General features: G+C 41.9%; 1 protein-coding gene across 1 annotated transcript; it reads right to left on the bottom strand.

Annotated features, from left to right (window-relative positions):
• Positions 1 to 11,375: 11,375 nt before the first annotated feature.
• tnfsf14 (TNF superfamily member 14) lies at positions 11,376 to 14,426 on the bottom strand. The gene is made up of 4 exons (XM_015948438.3): positions 14,026 to 14,426; positions 12,240 to 12,273; positions 12,091 to 12,162; positions 11,376 to 11,982 (listed from the first exon to the last, which is right to left on the bottom strand). Exons 1-4 carry the CDS (start codon positions 14,251 to 14,253, stop codon positions 11,597 to 11,599), a joined length of 720 nt encoding a protein of 239 aa, XP_015803924.1. The 5' UTR covers positions 14,254 to 14,426; the 3' UTR covers positions 11,376 to 11,596.
• Between the last annotated feature and the right edge of the window lie 4,310 nt (positions 14,427 to 18,736).

The raw sequence follows: 18,736 nt of genomic DNA, 5'->3' as shown, positions 1-18,736 counted from the left end.
CAGAAGCGCAGCAGGAAAACAGAAGGCTGTGCTAACCTGAAGGAAACTAAACCATCTAACTAAAGTTCACAGCAAACACCTGGCTGGACGCATGTTGTGCTGTCTGCTCTCTTTGCGCTCCGAGTTGGCAATAACACGCAACTTCAGCGGACTAAACTTTGGATCTTCTTTCAAAATAAAGTTATCCTGCCACCTGCTGAAGGTGGGAAGAACAGCTGCTGCTGTGGCGTCTTTATTTGAGCAGATGATTTTCATAAACCTGCTGTAGTTTCCTCATGAACACAAGGACCATTGCAGGCTTTTAACACAACCAAGTGTGTAAGAGCTTTAGGAGTTGACTACTGTAGCCTCATGTTAGACAAGCAGATAGCTTCATAGGATCACAGTGAAGAAGACAGATTACTGCTGAGGGCCTTGATCCAGCCTGGATTACTGTGAGGAGATATAAGAAAGGCGCACTAGCTACAATGCACATTCAATAAAAAATCTATAGTCATTTGTTTGAATATCAGGGGACAAATTATTCCTATAATTTAAAATGTTCACATTTATAGATCTGCAAATCAAAGATCTGACCCGGTAGAGAACGGTCCTGGGCTCTGAGCTGAGAGGAGCATGAGGAACAACCACAGTCCTGTTGTCGGGCTGCACCAAGGGCAAGTATGGTTGTACTTTGAACTAAACATGAATAGTTGAACAAAACAAACTGAGAAGCATTATCTTCTCCTGTATCCGCTCCTTCCTCTCTCGATGTTTCTACATTCAGTATATTTTTGGGCTCCCTTGTTTCTTTTTAGATGATCTCATTTATTTATTCGATTGTGCTTTTGAAGTATCTTGCGAGTTTCATCTCGAAAGGCTTCTTTATCTTCTTTTTATTTAAGTTCTAAGTAAAAACAGCCCTATCTCACATCCTTCCAGGGTTATTCTTTTATTGGTCTTGAGCCATTAGTTGAGTTTCAACCTAAATCAAAGCAGAAATTGTAGCTATATCTAAAAGATCATGCACATTATTAGAAACTGCTGAAAACAAAAGAAAATAAGTCTCACGTGGTCAAATGAAAATTGCAAAGATTCATCTGTAATAATAAACTGAAAACCAACCCACCATAATTTTATTCTCATGCTTTCCCCTTTTCTTCAGGTGTACTTTAGTTTGGCTGACCTGTGTTTTGGAAATCATGTAACTCTTGTTTTTTTGCATACATCTTATGTGTGCATTACTGATTTTCTTCCTCTAGATGGCTGTAAATATTCATCACAGAGAGAGTGGAAGTAACCATTGCTTCAGGCATCAAAGATTCACAATAGCAGGAGATTCCTGTTGTTGCTCGCTGTGTTTGGTGGTTCAGGAAACCACGTTCCACGGCTGTCTTCTGTCAGCACTTCTGGTGTTTTTGTTAGACGTCTCCTCCTCTCCAACATTAAATCAGTACACCAACGGGCTCTGTTCCCCTCCAGATTTTTGGTTCATTCCATTTTGATCATTAATGTTTCCCTCCGTTTCTCTCAGATGAAATTCTGATTCATCGTGAGGAATGTCATGTCATTTGTTTAGAAACCTTTACATCCGCTGGCATGAGAACCAAGCTCAGCACACAGTTGAGACGAGTTTATCTCTGTCGTCATCATGTTCTTTGTTTTAAAAACACTTTTCAGGACTAAACCTACATCTGAGTACGACCGACTCACAGAAATCCAGTATGGCGTTGATACTAAAGTTGAAGTTAGATGCAGTCCTTCAGCTGTGCAGCAGATGTGTGGAGGCAGAAAACTCTCCAAGTGGTTGTTGTCTGACCATTTTAAAGAGGGTGGCCCACTGTTGTTGTGTGATGACACATACCTGAATCTGAGTTCATCCTGTTTTTCTGCCATGAAACTTTCCCCAAGCAAAGAACAAACAGAGAAATGAAACCACATGATGACCTCAGCCAGAGAGGTGCAGGATGGGAACTTTTTACAAGAATGAAGCGTGAACAACATCACGCTTGTTTCTGTGTGAGTTTCCATGTAAAAAGTAGGGATCTGAGGGGTTCTGATCAAGCATACGCACTGACTGCAACACGTTGGGTTTATTTGATCTATTGGTCCAACGGTCGTTGTCTTTGTGTGTACAGTGCCAGGTTGTCGCTAACTGCTTTATGTTAACTTCACGTGAAATATTTGGAAACAAGGAGGAAGTAGAGAAGAACATATTCTAAAAATCATCTGTAAGTCTCCTAAATTAGGAAGTGATTATTTCAGAAACATTTTTATTCTTCTGTGTGTGTGTGTGTGTGTGTGTGTGTGTGTGTGTGTGTGTGTGTGTGTGTGTGTGTGTGTGTGTGTGTGTGTGTGTGTGCTTGTGTGTGTGTGCGTGTGTGTGTGTGTGTGTGTGTGTGTGTGTGTGTGTGTGTGTGTATGTGTGTGTGTGTGTGTGTGTGTGTGTGTGTGTGTGTGTGTGTGTGTGTGTGTGTGTGTGTGTGTGTGTGTGTGTGTGTGTGTGTGTGTGTGTGTGTGTGTGTGTGTGTGTGTGTGCGCGTGTGTTAGACCTGTGGTGAGTGAAAGAAAAGGGCCAGTCCCCAGGTCTACCTGTTCTCTCCGTCTTTACGTGCTAAAAGGGAAAGTACCACTTGGATAAACTGTGTTGTACTCGGTGCCGAACACAGACAGGTATTGAAACATCCACATCGCATCACGTCGCTAGCTCAAGAAGCAAACACACTCTGCTTGGGTGCACAGTAGAGGAAACTCGGGACTGGTGCAGTCGTCATCTCTTAACATCTGTCTTCCTGTGCTCCTCAGTCTCACACAGCTCTGAACTGTGCCATCAGACGGACAATGCCACAGCACAGCCTGCATCCCCTGGTTTACATCCTGCTCATGTGGATCACCATCATTTCCATAATTCAAGTTGTCTTCATCACCTTCTTCTTCACAATGGGACAAAATGGGCAGGTGAGACTTCTTTAAGTTTGTTCATTTGTGTCAAGTTGAACTGTAGCTTTTGAAATCCGCTAACAAGTCTGAAGACTTTTCTCAACTTTTAACTCAGATTGGTCACGTTTGCTTTAACATGTTAACATCAACAGCCATGTTCTCAAAAACACGTGAAATGCTTCTGTTCTTTCATGTGGTCCTTCCAGTAGCACAGCTGGTGAGAAAGACACCTGTGTGTGTGTGTGTGTGTGTGTGTGTGTGTGTGTGTGTGTGTGTGTGTGTGTGTGTGTGTGTGTGTGTGTGTGTGTGTGTGTGTGTGTGTGTGGTCAGTGGGAGCTGCTTCGTGGAACTTGTTTTTCTTAGATAAATCTGTTTCCTGATTCGACCCAAAATTACAGAAAATCAAAGTAAAGACGTGTGTTAGGAGCTAATTACGTAACACGGCAGATCTGTGAATTGCCTGTTTAATGGAGCTGACATGCAGGGGTATGAATCCAAATATAAACACGCATGTGAACATTCAATTATTTGATGTTGAGTCCTCTGTTTTTATTTCTAGTCTTCAAGCAGAAGAGCCGAAGAACCCAGTGGAACACATGAACCCCCCTTTCTGAGCACATTGGTAAGATGAATCCTGCCTAATCTGTTGGCCTCTGTGATCGAACCCTGGTGCAAATGAAACTCCCTCGGTTCATGCAGATCAACTCTGTTACTTCCATATTTTGAGCGACTGATGTCAATCTCACCGCTCTCCTCGTCTGTTGGAGGAAGCACGGTGACGTCATTGCCACATTCGGGGAAATGCCACCAAACTAAACACTTGTCACTTCATTTTCCTTCCAAGAGAGAAAACGCCCTAATGTGTTTGTTCTGTTTTAGTGAAATTACACCCATTTTTTATTGTTTTATGTGTGACTACAGAAGCCTGCCTGACCAGAATATAAAAACTAACATGGTGTCTTTTAACAGCCCCCCTCCTCTGCTTTGCCTCTCACAAAAACCAACATGATGGTCACCTATGAGGCCAGACGAGGTAAAGCGTCTCTCTTCTTAAGTCTAATCTGTGAAATTACGTTCCAGAAAAATCTGAATGCAACTCATAAAGGGTCGTTTTTGTAGCTAACGTGAGTTTTTCTCTCAACATCCTTTCAACCACAGAGACGGAGACCATCAAATGGGTTGCAGCAAGGCCACAACCGCACCTGATTTCAGAGTCAGGAGAAACACTTCAGATAAAAATGGATGGATTCTATTTCCTGAATCTTCGGGTGACGCTGACTCCATGTGATCAAAAGCAGAATCACACTGTGAGGCTGGAAGGAAAAGACAAAGTTCTGCTGGAGGGGTGGATCAACAACGGCAGAAGCTCTGGACAGCTCAGCAAGGTAGAAGGGCTGTCAGCTCCATGTGAACTGAAGGTCACCATCCACCCACCTACTAGCTGTATTAACGAGAGTGAGGCTGTTACACACCTGGACATCATCTTCATGAAATAACCTCCATCTAACTGGTGTTCCTGTCATCGCTGGAATCATCTCTGCAGCCCTCTTTGCTTGGGACTAAAAAGAGTCTCCTTTGTTTCTTTGGACGATCAGATCATCAGATCCTTCAACAGTCTGAAAGTGGAGGTGTTCCCACAGCGGCACTGAAACATCTCCGTTCAGCTTCAAACTAGGTCGACTGATACCTTTACCCTGAACAAAGACTAAGGCCCTGTCCACACGTAGCCGGGGATCTGCCAAAACGTAGATGTTTTTCTACGTTTTGGCCTGTCATCCACACGAAAACGGAGTTTTTTCACACGAAAACGGATCTTTTTAAAAACTCCGGCCAAAGTGAAGATCTGCGTTTTCTCCGTTTTGGGTGTCTGCGTGTGGACGGACAAAACCGGAGTTTTAAGGTCCGCAACGTCACTTTCCGTGACAAAAAATGCTGACATCACGTGTGCGACCTGTGTTTACACTAGCCGACAGCATGGATGCCCTCAGAGCTGCGCTCGCTTTATCAATTGTCCAAGCGCTTTCTGCTTGTTTGTTTTTGCAAGCGGAATTACTGCTGCTTGCGGAAGACCACAGACGAAGGACGAGGTTAAGAACGGGGGAAGTACTGCCGCCTACAGGTCTGGCATGTCCTTAACAACGTATTTATCCGGGTACGTGTGGACAGAGTTTGTTTTAAACGAGGCGGTGTGGATGCAAGTTTTTGGAGGGGCGGATACTCGTTTAAAAAAAACAGGCTAGGTATGGACTAGGCCTAGATCACACTGTCACGATCTGCCCCTGCCCGCCTGACTGTGTTCCTCTCCTGCCATGATTACCCTTATTGTTCTCACCTGTCCCTCGTTTACCTGCCCATGTTTCCCTAATTAGCCCTCTGTATTTAAACCACCTGATTTGCCCCTGTCCTTTGTCAGTTCATTGTTGCTGTTTGCTGGTGTTCCTGTTCATCCCATCCTGCCATTACACCATTTTTACTTTTACTGAAGGCTGCATTTTTCCTCCTGCTCAGCTCAACCACACATGGTCCATCATCTCCACCTCCTACACCGTGACAGAATGAACTGACAACGGACAGGGGCAAAACAGGTGGTTTAAATACAGAGGGCTAATTAGGGAAACATGGGCAGGTTAACGAGGGACAGGTGAGAACAATAAGGGTAATCATGGCAGGAGAGGAACACAGTCAGGTGGGCAGGGGCAGATTGTGACACACACAAGTAGAAAAACTGAGCAGCTCCAGAATGATGGTGAGGTTGACTTAATCACTACAAATCTGCTTCTGCTCTCTCGATGAAGGACCTTTTACGTCCCTGTTTTAGTGGAGATTGCTGCGAGTTTGTCACAAATCGGATGTCAGCGTGTTGATCCTAAACAAATACTGTTTCATTATTTAAATTGCATTGTTTGGTGAGAACGTCTTGCATTAGAAAGATGCAAAGGTAAGATATTTTGGTACTGTCCCAAAGATCTGGGCACAAAAAGAAAAAGAAAATGCAGTTGCAGTTTCTTGTTTTTTTTTGTTTTTGTTTTGTTTGTTTGTTTGGATATCTTTGATTTCTTGATTTATGTATTTATTTAATTATTTATTGTTCGGACCCAGATTATTTACAATATTAAACTGTACATAGTGAGAATCCACCGTCAGCTAAAATCCAATGAATGTATGCAATTTAATGTTAATGTCGATAATTTACTTTATGTGACTCGCTGCAATTGTTTTTTAGTGCTGGAGAGTCAAAATGAAGAATGGCACCAACTGTAAACCGTGGTTGTGTTTGTTCAGACATGTTTATGAGTGATTCCTTCTCAGATCTTAAATATGTTCAAAGTGCTTTCTAAAACCAAAGACACACCAAGTGTCAAACCCTTCGATACAGGAAGTCCTGACGCACGGTGGTTGGTGAAAACATTCCTTTAGTTGCTGCCTGCATGGTTCATTTTTCTTGGTTGTTGTTCTTTGTTATTATTTATTTAATTGCTCCATGCATTTTAAAAGATACAACATTTGTTCTGGGAACCTTTCCTCGGTGATATTTTCTGTACAGCTGTTTCCCTTTTGAACTCATTAAAAGCCTGAGTGTTGAGCTACATGAAATCGCAGCGATGAGCTAAGGCTTTGATAGTGAGTCACCTTGGAGACCCTGCTCTTAAAGTGAAAGTGAGAGATTACGGGTTAATAGAGATGCTGCAGAGCCACTACTAGGGAGGTGGAGCGGGACCCTGTCATGTGCTGTCGAAGAACATGCCCTCCAAACCAAACAACACCGTATGTGCCTCACACAAACACACGCAGCACGCCGTCTATCAGCCTCTGATCAAGAGCTCTACCAGAAAAAGCTCACTGGAACATGAAGTTAGTCATCAAAGCCGCATGAAGTAGTTTCCAATCTAGGAGTTTTATCGAAAACACCACCTCAGCCACATTTCTCACTTTCTTAGATGCAGCCAAAACTTTCCTTTTCGCCAAATCGAGAGCCCAAGATGTTAAAACCAGATGTAGAACAGAAATACCCAGTTACCGCCACCCACTGTGTCTGAAGCATGCACACGTCTCGGTCGGTCCCTACCCTTTACCTTGTACATCGGCTCTGTGCTGCACATGTGAAACCTTCAGCTTTCAGTCAAGCAACTCCAGCTCACATCTGATGGAAATGACTCCCAGTGACAAGTACACACTGGGGATAGAAGCAAACCAACCCCATTCATTTTGTTTCCTTTACAGCCTGAAAACATGAACAGCCTTGATTCTGTGGGGATTCTTCTCCATCATCTCAGCACATCTAGACTGGCCCGTATCGGTCCACTCTACTTTACAGAACCGTTCAAGTTCAGTCAGCCTGGATGGCGAGCGGCGGTGGGGTTTAGGTCTGGACTCTGACCGGGCCGGACTCTGACCGGGCCGGACTCTGACCGGGCCTCATGAGGACGTTACCTTTGTCCTCCTCCAGCCAGTGTGTGGTCAGGTCAGCTGTGTGCTTCGGGTCAGTGTCATGTTGAAAGGTGAATCTTCTTCCCATCTTCAACTTTCTGGCTGATGAAAGCAGTTTTCCTTCAAGAACTGGACGATATTCTGCTCCATTTGTCCTTCTACCCTAACGAGAGTGTAACCTGGTAGAGCAGTATCACACTGTGTGTGTGTGTGTGTGTGTGTGTGGGGGGGGGGGGGGGTGCAGCAACACGGGTGATTTCAATTAGAAATCAGGCACTGCTCTACTTAAGGGGGAGGCACACATAGCTCTGCATCTATTGCAGCTGTGCTGAACTCTTTGCAGGTAAAGACTGACGGGTGAACCTTGCTGGCTCTTAACTGCTTCCTCTTGTTAGTTTTGTTTTTTTATGTATTTAATGACTTTTATTGATCTATTGTGCCCCGCAATGGACTGGCTCTCTGTCCAGGGTGTACCCCACCTGATTGCCCATTGAGCGCTGGAGCTAGGCATCAGCGCCGTTTGGTGTTGAGGCCAAATAGTTCAGCTTGGTCTCATCTGACCATGAGACCTTCTTCCAGTTGACATCAGAATCTTCAAGGTGCATCCTGGAAAAGCTCAAACGAGCTTTAATGTGGCCTTTCTTGGAGTGGCTTTGTGGCCCTCCTGAACAAGCATTTTTGGAGCACTTTAGTTATCACTTTCACAGAACAGCCACCCTTGACCATAAAGTCCTGTAACTCCTTCAGAGTAGCCACCTGCCTCCTGGTAGCCTCTCCTACCAAATTCCTCTTTGCTCTTCCATCCAGTTTGGAGGGATGACTGGGTCCAGGGAGGATCCTAGTACCAAATGCATACTTATCTATGGAGTTTACTGTGCTCCTTGGTATTGACAAAGCCTTAGAGATTATTTTTTCTATCCATCTCCTGCATTATGTCTGTCCACAACTCTGCCCCTGAGATGGTTCTAAAGTGGTCAGTTGTCAGTTGCACGACCCAGCAAGAGAATGCTGCAGGAACAGCTGTTTAATGCTTCACTAACCACTTTCATTACAACTGATCACAGCTGACACCCTGACTGAGTTTAAAAGTGATGGATTGTTTAGAACTGTAAACCAAAATGGCCAGTTATGCTAGCGGACTGCAGACTGGACAGAAAGCCCGTCTGCATTTAGTTGTGATTGTCAGCTAAAAGTGAAGCTCAGGGCACATCAGTCATGTTCAGTTTCTCTTGTGATGAAGAGCCCAACACAAGGGGACAGCATTTAGCTGTGGACCAGCTGTAGCACATCATCACCACCTTTCTTTATCTCCTTCCAAAAATAACCAACAAAGCAAACTAAACACTACTATTAGTAATTGTATGACAATACCCGTCTGAGATTGAGAGAAAAGTCCCTCAAAAGTTTCACCTGAAGATGTTTCGGTAGACTGTCTGACAACAAAAGCAGGTTTCATCTGGTGGAAAATAACTTTTTTATGCAACCATTGATAAATAAAACTCACCCTACATCATTTCTCTGTAAGAACCCTGTATGGTGTATAGTTCATAGATGATGGGACAGAAGTCTCACCACACTGCTGATGCATCCCTGCTTCTGCCTAAACAGTCTCACACACTCCTCAGCTCGACCAGCACTGGAAAAGGACTCATGGCTAGGCTCTTCTGCAGGGAGGAAGTTTGTATCTAGAGGGTTTGAAGACTTTATTTGCAAAAACAAACAAAAGTTATTTAGATCAAAACTGCCAAACTTTATTTTGACAGATTTCATCTGAAATAAGAGATGCATATTTGAAAAATGCGCCCCCAATGTTTGTTTTTGCAAACGAACTAATTCCTTTTCTTCTGATTTGAGCCAAAAATGTTCCAAAATTCCATCCCTGAAGGAAAATGAACGTGATAATCCCACCCACCTCTGAGCACTCCCTCTGTTTCAGTGCTGGTACGTTCTGCTCTCCAGGTCTAGGGTTGGAAAGTCAGTCAGGCATTCTGCTGCTGCCGACAACCCCTTCCCCTCCTGAGCAGGCCCCCACTACCACTTCCTCCTCAGGTTACAAATATACAACCCGTGGGTGTTTCATGAGAGACTTCTGCGAACCGTCGCATATGAAGGGAAACGTTACAGTGACTGATGTGAGGAAGATGCAAAGTAAAAGAACTTCAAAGAGTGATGAGGTTTGTGCATGCTGCGTCAGCGTTCATGCCACACACTCAAACGCAGCTTTTGTAACGTTGCAGGACTCAAACCAGCATGGAGATGAATACGTTACTGACACTCTTCGGGTTTGGTGACCTTCCCAATAATGAGAAAAGAAAAGGTCATTTGACTCCAAAATAAATTTCATTGCCTTGATGTGAGGTCCACAGAAAGCAAGAGGTTAAAGAAACTGCTGACATTTAACCTTGTGTGTCAACGTGGTGATGAAAAGCACCCCGAACCAGGAGTCTGAGCTGCCGTGGGAACAAGTGGGTGAGATGTGCACCGATAAAGAGACCACTGTAGCTCGGCCTCGCCTGACACAACAGGAAATGCTTTCACTGAACGTATAACACCTACGGTGGAGAAAACCAAACTTTAAAGTCATTACCTTCATGTCAGAGCATTAATTCACATAAATCCAACATGAAAAATACATCTTTATCCAAAACGATTAAATAAACAATCGTGTCAAAGCATGAAATAAGAGCATGGTTGCTGTTTTGGGGATTTTTAATTTTTATACATTCTGTTTGCAATAATATAAATCATGAAAAAGAACATCTGTTATTTTACATCTAGTTGAGTTTTAACAAGAACAAAATGTATGCACAAATATATTTTATTGTAAAAAAAAAAAACATCTGTCACAATCAGAAACTCACCAGCAAAGCCCCAACAAGCATTTTACATCTAATTCACCTTCAGGTTCGAGCAGCCTTACACACACACACACACACACACACACCTCGTCACGGATCAACTTCAAACATTCATCTGATATCATCAGATTATCCTCAACATAAAACATTTCATTCTCATCTCATATTCAGACCAGTAAAGGGACTGACTGGAACAAGAATGGTTTCAATTGTCTACTCAATCACATCGATGTTTTATCATCACACGTGTCAAAGAGGGAGTACAGCAACACACTCACATTTCCTCAGCGTTTCTTAAAGCCAAGCAAGGGAAAAGAAAAGATTTAAACCAAAGCACAATAACAAAACTTTACGTTGTTATGTAATCAGAAAACACGTGGCATGCATGTACTTCTTCAGGGTACTTTTTTCATTGTACGTGGAATTAACATAAAGTACAAAAACACCTTCATTTAAACCAAAGTGTACCAGCGATACTATTCTTTACTCTGTAGTGACGACACACCCTTCACTATTCTACAGGTTCACTCCTCTTCCAGTTATATTTTAGCCTTTTAACGTAGTTCCAGCAAACTTTGGTTCTTACTAAACTTTCCCCTCAAGCCATTTGTTCCTCTCTGTGAACAAACCTTTGTTAAATGTTGGGCATTTGGCTTTATTGGCTTCACTGTTTCAATCAAACCATCTCAAGTCTTTTATTTTATTTTAAAAATAATATATTTGTATGTTCTCCGATTCAACATTATACATAATTCTTATTGCTTATTTTTTTAAGTCTGGTTGGTATCAAAACCGTACTATTACATGCATTTCCACACAGTCCCAAGCAATAATTTATGTACGCAACAATGAAAAATACTTTATAAAACAGATTTGTAATCAAGCAGGAATTCACATCTTTTTAATATGGTCACATTTTAGCCAGTTTATTGTGTATTATAAATATATGTGTTTTCCAACAAACATGTAAATAACAGTCACACCTAAAATCTTATATTTTATGACTGTTGGGAGCTGAACTGAATATGTTCAATGATATCATTTTGTTTAGGATACATGTAGGAATAACATGCTGAATCCAAACCACTGACTAATTTTCAGTAATTCTGTGGTAATCTCTAAAAGATGATGGAGGTGTCTACCTGAACATAATATACAGCAGCTGTGTCATCTGCAAAAACTGTTGAAACAGTAAATAAACCGTTTACATAAACTACAAATAATGTTGGTCCTAATATCCATACCTGTGGAACTCCACATGTCATTTTCTGACCCGCTAGCTGGACACACTGCTGTCCATTTGATAACACAAAACCAGTTCTGAGTCACTGAAAGAGTCCAACATTTTAACGACTCTTTTGGTCATAGTTTCATCAATATTGATGTTATATTCATATCATATAAGCACCAAAAACGTTCTCAAAAGACTTGTGTCGTAAGATCTTCTGTGTGCTGCTGACGCTCACATAAATAGCATCATTTTCAGACAGGTGAAACACCCCGCCCAGGTAGCTGTTGGATCGCATTTTGCTTGACTCTGGTGAAGTTTCCCTGGACTGCAGGAGGGTGATGAATTTGCCGGTGTACTTTTCAGTTTTCATATTTATAAGATGATGAAAAATGCCACTGAATGAGAAGTAAACCTTTGAGTAGATGAAGTAGTACCCCTCCTTCTGGATGATGAGGCTCCCATTTCTGTACACCATTTCATACAGGATGGGGTCTGCATTCATGCTCCAACCCATGATCTGTTTTTCATGAACAACATCTACACCATCTGCAAATTAAACACCAGAAGATGTTAGAGACATGTTTACCATGAGGTTTTACTTCCCGCCTTGATTTCCACGTAAAAAAATAGAAATAATGGAAATGCTGGTTTCACCTGTTAAATGTGCCATTGGTTTGGATGGAAGACTTTCCTCCAAGTGATTTTCAATTGTAGCAACCTCATCGCCTGTTAAAGATGAAACACAGTGTTTTAACCTGCAAGATAAAATGTGTAAATAGAGATGGGTAAGTGCTTTGGCGTACCTCCAGTGAGTTTTGAGGTTGATGCAGACTGGACCTGCAGTGGTGGAAAGGAAAAACAAGAAAGTGGTTTAGCATTGACCTGCGTGCATGCATGCTGCACCACTGGTGACCACTTTAATTGCAATTTATGTAAAATGCAAGAATTACATAAAATGTGAGCAGATTTTTTATAAAAGCATCACCATAGCCCCAATGTTACCATAATTCCCTGTGAAACGACGTCTCGTAATCCAGACATCGTTTTAGGTAAAAAGGTGCAAAGAAGAGAAACATAAAGACATCTTCGTGTTTGTTGTTTGCAAAGCAGCGTTTGAAAGTGGAGCTAAGTCTCTAATTATAAACAAAAGAGAGATCATGATCATCAAACAGGAAACAGACCATTTCCTTTTCTGCACCACTCTTTGTTTGCACAGCACATGTTGCCTTCATCATCAACTTCTCAGGAACCATTTAGCCCCCACCCTCATGTACTTCACACGACTGACCACACATGGCCATGCCATGGTGGGTGGATGCACAAGTTTATCAGAATACGGACCAGTACCTTCTCAAAACCACGAGACATTGACTGTTTAAACCTCAAAATCCATCCATCTCCATCAATTCGTCCATTTTCCCGCACTGTTTATGCTTATGTAAAGCCAAGCTGTAGTTGCTTTGTTTAATCTTTACTGTGATGATTTTGTGCATTCACTGGCTAACATGCTGTATTTCGTTGCCAAACTTTGTATTCAATTGGGTTACTACTTCACTTTAGGTTTATTTACAATGTAATGTCTTGCCCTTATTTCTCTTTGAGTGCCTCACAGCAGTTTTATTTAATTTAATTTGGTATATAGGTATGTATGTACGTATGTACACATGTGGGTATTTATGTATCCATGCTTATGTGTTTATATTTACGTGTGTATATATATATTTATACATATCGTTAATTTTACCATTATTTACTTTCCTTTTTTTTTAAGTCTGTTATAACTTTCTAACTCTGCCACCTTATTTGTTATTGGTTGTGTTGTAGGAGGACCTGCTCGAAAACGAGATGTTACATCTCAAGCAGTTTATCCTCCTGAAAAACATAAGTTAAATAAATAAATAAATAAATAAATAAATAAATAAATAAATAAATAAAAGACGCCAACAGCAGTTTCTGTAAAAGAGCAAATTTTAAAACACTTCCCCATGATTTGTTCACACGCTTCTGCTTTTCTGCTGAATTTAACCAAATGCAGCATTTTTTAGGAAAAACTTTCACATGGTTTGTGTCACAAGAGAGCTTCTTCTTTTAGGAGCTTTCCCTCTGGATTCCCAAATATGAACATTGTGTAAATAAAAGCAACCGCACAAAATCATATGTTGCAAAAAATTGACAAAATCTGAAAATGACTCATTCCAACTGATTTAAAACTTGTGTTTCAATTTTTTAAATAATGTTTCTATTGAAAACAAATTAGGTCGTTTCAAAGCTTGTGTTCTGGAGGTTTGACATTTTTGAATAAATTTAGATAGTATCTGCATGTATTTGGTTCGCGTGTTAGTTTAAATTTTAAATGAAATGATTAAAATTAGAGTATGTGTTTAGTTATAAAATCGTTCAGAAAACTAACAACCAACAAGGTCAAAAGCAAGTCAGTGAAACACAAAAAGGAACCTTGAAAGTGAGATTAGGGAGTAAAAACGAAGATTATGTCATGAAAGTGAAATTCTGTGGGGTTAAGGAGTTTTTATGATGCAACCAGAAAGGAAAACAACTGAAAGATTCACAATACGAGAACGCTACATTTACCAGCTCTGTTTGGTAGAGACTGTAGATGAAGCAGGCTTCAATGACCATGCCGCACAGCGCCAGGCTCACCAGCATGGTCAGCAGGGTCACTGGAGCCCCGGTCCAACGGCCCTCTCTCATCAGCCGAGGCGGCACTGGGGGCCGTGTTGCATGAGTGTCCACCACAAACACTGATGGACAGCCACCCTCATCCTTACCCCCTCTGCTACTTGGGTGATTGAAAACCATTTTGGCATGAAGTTCTCCTCCAAATGTCAACGCTGTTGCTTCAAAAGATCCGCACTGACCAGACGAGACTGGAGCTGCAAAGAGGTGTGAACAAGTAGCTCTGGGTGGGCTCACTTCTGGTTGGTTCAAGTCGAGGCACCTTATGTGTCAGAACAAGATGCTGAAATCTTGAGATGTCTCATGCAATGCACATGAAAGCAGAAACACTGGCTGAGCTCTTCCAAATCAATCCGTTGAGGGGAGTTTTACTTCTGAAGACTTAGTGTTTCAGCACGTGAAGACCAGACACTGTGCAGTGTTACCCAAGCTCATCACCCTCCCACTTTTCTCAGAGTTGAAATGTTTCTGTTTCCATCACCTCGCTTTGTGGCTTGTCTGGGGCTCTGAAAGCAGCAGATATCCTCCCATCACCTTTTCACGTGGAACGTTTATGTCTCTGCTTTGTCAGAGGTGACTTAGCAGGCTTCCAGCTTGTGAACTCCCACAGATCTATGAACAAACGGTGCAGGTTCCGTGTCTTGTTAGAAGAAGAGAAGATGCAAATGTTGTCTTTGAATTTGAAAAAAGCATTTGACCCCTGTTGAAGCAGATGCTCAAGAAAATTGTTGTCTACACCTCAACCTTTTTCTACTAGTAGACCACGGAATGAGTTCACCAAAGTTCATGTTTTACATGCCTTGGTCTTTGGCTAATGCTTCGGCGGCAGCTTTCATTGCTTTTATCAGCTCACACTCTATGTCTAACCAAATTTCAGAGATGTTGTTATTGTGTTATGTTAAAGGTCTCCTTGCTCCATCTAATCAGGATTTTTGATCTGATCCTGGTGGCGTGTGTCTACAGGCTCTACACACTCCCTCCAGTTTGTTACAGTCTTCAGAGAAAGCAGCTGGTTTGATAGAAATGGTGGGGTTTAACTTTTAGTTTAGAGTAGGGTCAGGAACAGAACTCTGTTGGTTAGGGTCAGACATAGTGGAGTCACTAAAATGAATGGAAGTGTGGGTTAGTGTTAGAGAGAGAGAGAGTGTGTGTGTGTGTGTGTGTGTGTGTGTGTGTGTGTGTGTGTGTTACAAATTGCAACAAAATTATTTTTTGTGAATTAGGAAGATAAAATGTTGATAAATTAGGCATTCAATCTTTTTTTCCGGTACAGAAAAAGTACATCGTGGTATTTTTACCTGAATTAATAACCTCGGGGTTCCTCAGACGTCTCCAGCTAAAGGTCCTGAAAGTTCATGATTCTATCATGCAGGAGATGTTTACATTTCTTTTCATCCGTTTGAGTTTGTTTGAGTCTTTCACTCTGCTGCTGATTCCTGAACTCGTAGCTGACAGGTCTCGGCCAGATCTGGTGTCAAGCTGGCTGACAGCTGGCATGTTAAGCTAAAAACTAGATGTGAGAAGATGGCACTGCCCCAGGTGGCCTCATTGTGGTTAGGTTTTCCTTGCCCTGTCCGTTCCTGCCACGTAGAGGATGACTGTGGCTGCAGCAGATGTCGTGCCTTCAAAGGGCTGTCATTCAGAGCTGAGTAGTGCATTGTGATGACCAGATATGTGCCAGAGCAACTACTTTGTGTCAAATAAAAAAGCTACTTGAGAAGTTTCATTTGGCACCCTTTTAAGGGTGCATTATGTAAGCATGAGGTAAGAATGTTATCTTGTGGTCAAATGAGGTAACTAATGTCCATTTTTCTAAACAAAAAATGCTGGTTTCGGTTCTTGGGTGTTTTACGGTAGGGAGCACTTGCTACATTTATTATGGTAGTATGTCTCCGTCAATAGGAGTTTTTTTTTTGCTGTTATAGTTCTGAACAGCTCATTAAAGGAAGTAATAAAATGCCTCGATTATCTCATTACTAACAAATACAATACTGAGTTGTTGGTAATTGAAAAAGTAGCTTGAGATATTTATAGAATGGACTCTTTCTAATTTATCATTAGCATTAAGCTCAGCAGTAGCCTAGCCTCCTCCACCCAATATCAGAGTAAATAAAAAAAATGCCGTGGCTTCTCAGGGGTGCAACTAATAACTTCTGGGTCGCTCCTGTTAGCTGGATTTATTTATTTAAACAATTCTGAAGCTTTTTGCCTGCCAGTAAACTACAAATGCCGGCGCAGCAGCGTTACCTTGGCACACCTCACAGATTGTAAACAGTAATACCATCCCTCTTGTTTTTTGAAAGGAGAATATCTGACAACCTGCCACGTACATTTAAAATGACATTCCTGACTTTATCCTAACTCTATCCATCATAGGTCACCAAAGTCAATGGCCTTAGCCCTCAAGTCACCAGTGAGGCTTTTAAAACTGCACATACGCACACATGTCGGGATGGATATGTTGGACATTTTATTTTCGGATTTTGATTTACTTCGTTATTTTAATTTTTTTTTTGTATTTTATGAATGTAATTTTTTCTTTGCCTGTGAAACACTAATAATTACTAGTGCAATAGTTGCATTTATTAGTGTCATTTCCTGGTGATAGGGGGCAGCACATACATTTCAGGGTAGTTTTACACCATATTGCTGTGACTGTCGCTAGTTTAAAAAAAACATTACGGTAAATGTTGTTACCTGTGGAGCAGAAGGCATGCAAGCTCGGCATGACCCCCGAGACTGTGATGCTCCTTCAGTTAACTCATTCACTGTCACTAGCGACTAAAGTCGCCAATTGCATTTTCAAACGGGCGGACATGGGAACAAGCTTGCGCACCTTGAGAGTAAACATCACGCCTCTAACGTTGATTTTCATCCATGCCACATGATCTGGAAGCAGCCAATCTATGAATTAGGAGATTGTGTTGTGCCGTCTGACCAAACTGAGCTAGCGAGAAGAGCCTTGGTGAGAGAGGTAAAGAAGAACCAAAATACACAGTGGCTGAGATCCAGAGATGCAGTCAGAAGATGGGGGAAAGTTGTAGAAAGTCAACTTTCACTTCAACCATTCACCAATCAGAGCTTTATGACAGAATGGCCTGTGTGAAGCCTCTCCTTAGTGCCAGACACATGAAAGCCCACATGGAGTTTGAATTTTCATTTCTCTGTATGTCCTGCACATGTGGTAGAAAATGACAATAAATGCTTCTTCTTCTTCTTCTTCTTCTTCTTCTTCTTCTACTACTACTACTTCTTCTTCTTCTTCTTCTTCTTCTTCTTCTTCTTCTTCTTCTAAAAGACACCTGAAGAACCCCAAGGTGGTGAAAAAATAGGATTATCTGGTCTGATGAGACCAAGATAAAACTCAAGCAGTATGTGTGGAGAACACCAACCACTGCTCATCACTTGTCCAACACAGTCCCCACAGTGAAGCATAGCGGTGGCAGCATCATGCTGTGGTAGTGTTTTTCAGCTTCAGAGTGCTCCGAACCTCAGACTGGCCCAAAGGTTTACCTTCCAACACGACAATGACCCTAAGCACACAGCTAAAATAACGAAGGAGTGGCTTCACAGCAACTCTTTGACTTCTTGAATGGCCCAGCCAGAGCCCTGACCTAAACCCAACTGAGCTCTGGAGAGACTTAAAAATGGTTGCTCACCAACGTGCACCATCCAACCTGAGAGAACTGGAGAGGATCCCCAAATCCAGGTGTAAGAAACTTGTTGCAACTTGACCCTGAAGACTCACTGCTGTATTAGCTCAAAAGGTGCTTCTACTAAGGCCCAATGCCAAAGCTCGCACTTCCCCACTTGCGCCCTTCACTTACGCAATCCTGACCAGGTGTGCGAGTGTGTAGGGTGTCCCGATTCTGAAGTGCAGAAGTTGATCACAACCCTTTTGTGCCCTTGAGCCACACTTAACCCACGTCTGCATCGATGGTGACGTGGGTGAAGTGTATTACCCACAATCCATTGCTGCGGAGAACTAGGTTGAGGTATTTTTTCTGAGCATATGTATTTTCTAATGAAAGTAGTTAATTTTAGGACGATTAGTTGATGCTCTGGAACTTTTAGACAAAGCAGCAACGAATATAGAATTATTTCAAATAATTTTTTGCAATTTATTAATAATGTATTTTTGTAAAGTATCACAGCATCTGGCATCCAGCGTTGCGATTGATGACACAATGCTTCCTGTCACAATTCCGCAATTATTTGCACGCTTGAGTATATCACACTTCTCCAACTGCTCTTTGCTGAAGACCACAGGGCGCAGTGCGAGTATTATTGGACCTAAATACTGAGAAAAGGGTCTGAATACCGTGAGATATTTCAGTTTTTCTTTTTTAATAAGTCTGCATTTCTAGGATTCTCGGTTGTTCTATCAGTATGGGTGCTGTGTGTACATTAATGAGAAAAAAATAATAATTTAATTGATTTTTAGCAAATGGCTGCATCATGACTGAATGCTTTCTGGACCAAAACTGTAACATACTCTCATCATTGCTTATATTACGCTGCAGGTCTGGATGTAAAACACAGCCTGGTGAGTTTATGGCTCCCTCGTGTCATGAGAGTGTGAAGTCCAGAGCACTTTGATCCACAG

The sequence above is a fragment of the Nothobranchius furzeri genome, chromosome 5 (genome assembly GCF_043380555.1).
Source record: "Nothobranchius furzeri strain GRZ-AD chromosome 5, NfurGRZ-RIMD1, whole genome shotgun sequence".
NCBI classification, from domain to species: domain Eukaryota; kingdom Metazoa; phylum Chordata; class Actinopteri; order Cyprinodontiformes; family Nothobranchiidae; genus Nothobranchius; species Nothobranchius furzeri.
Note: the sequence above shows the minus strand (reverse complement) of the source record. Positions and strands in the feature narration are given on the sequence as shown.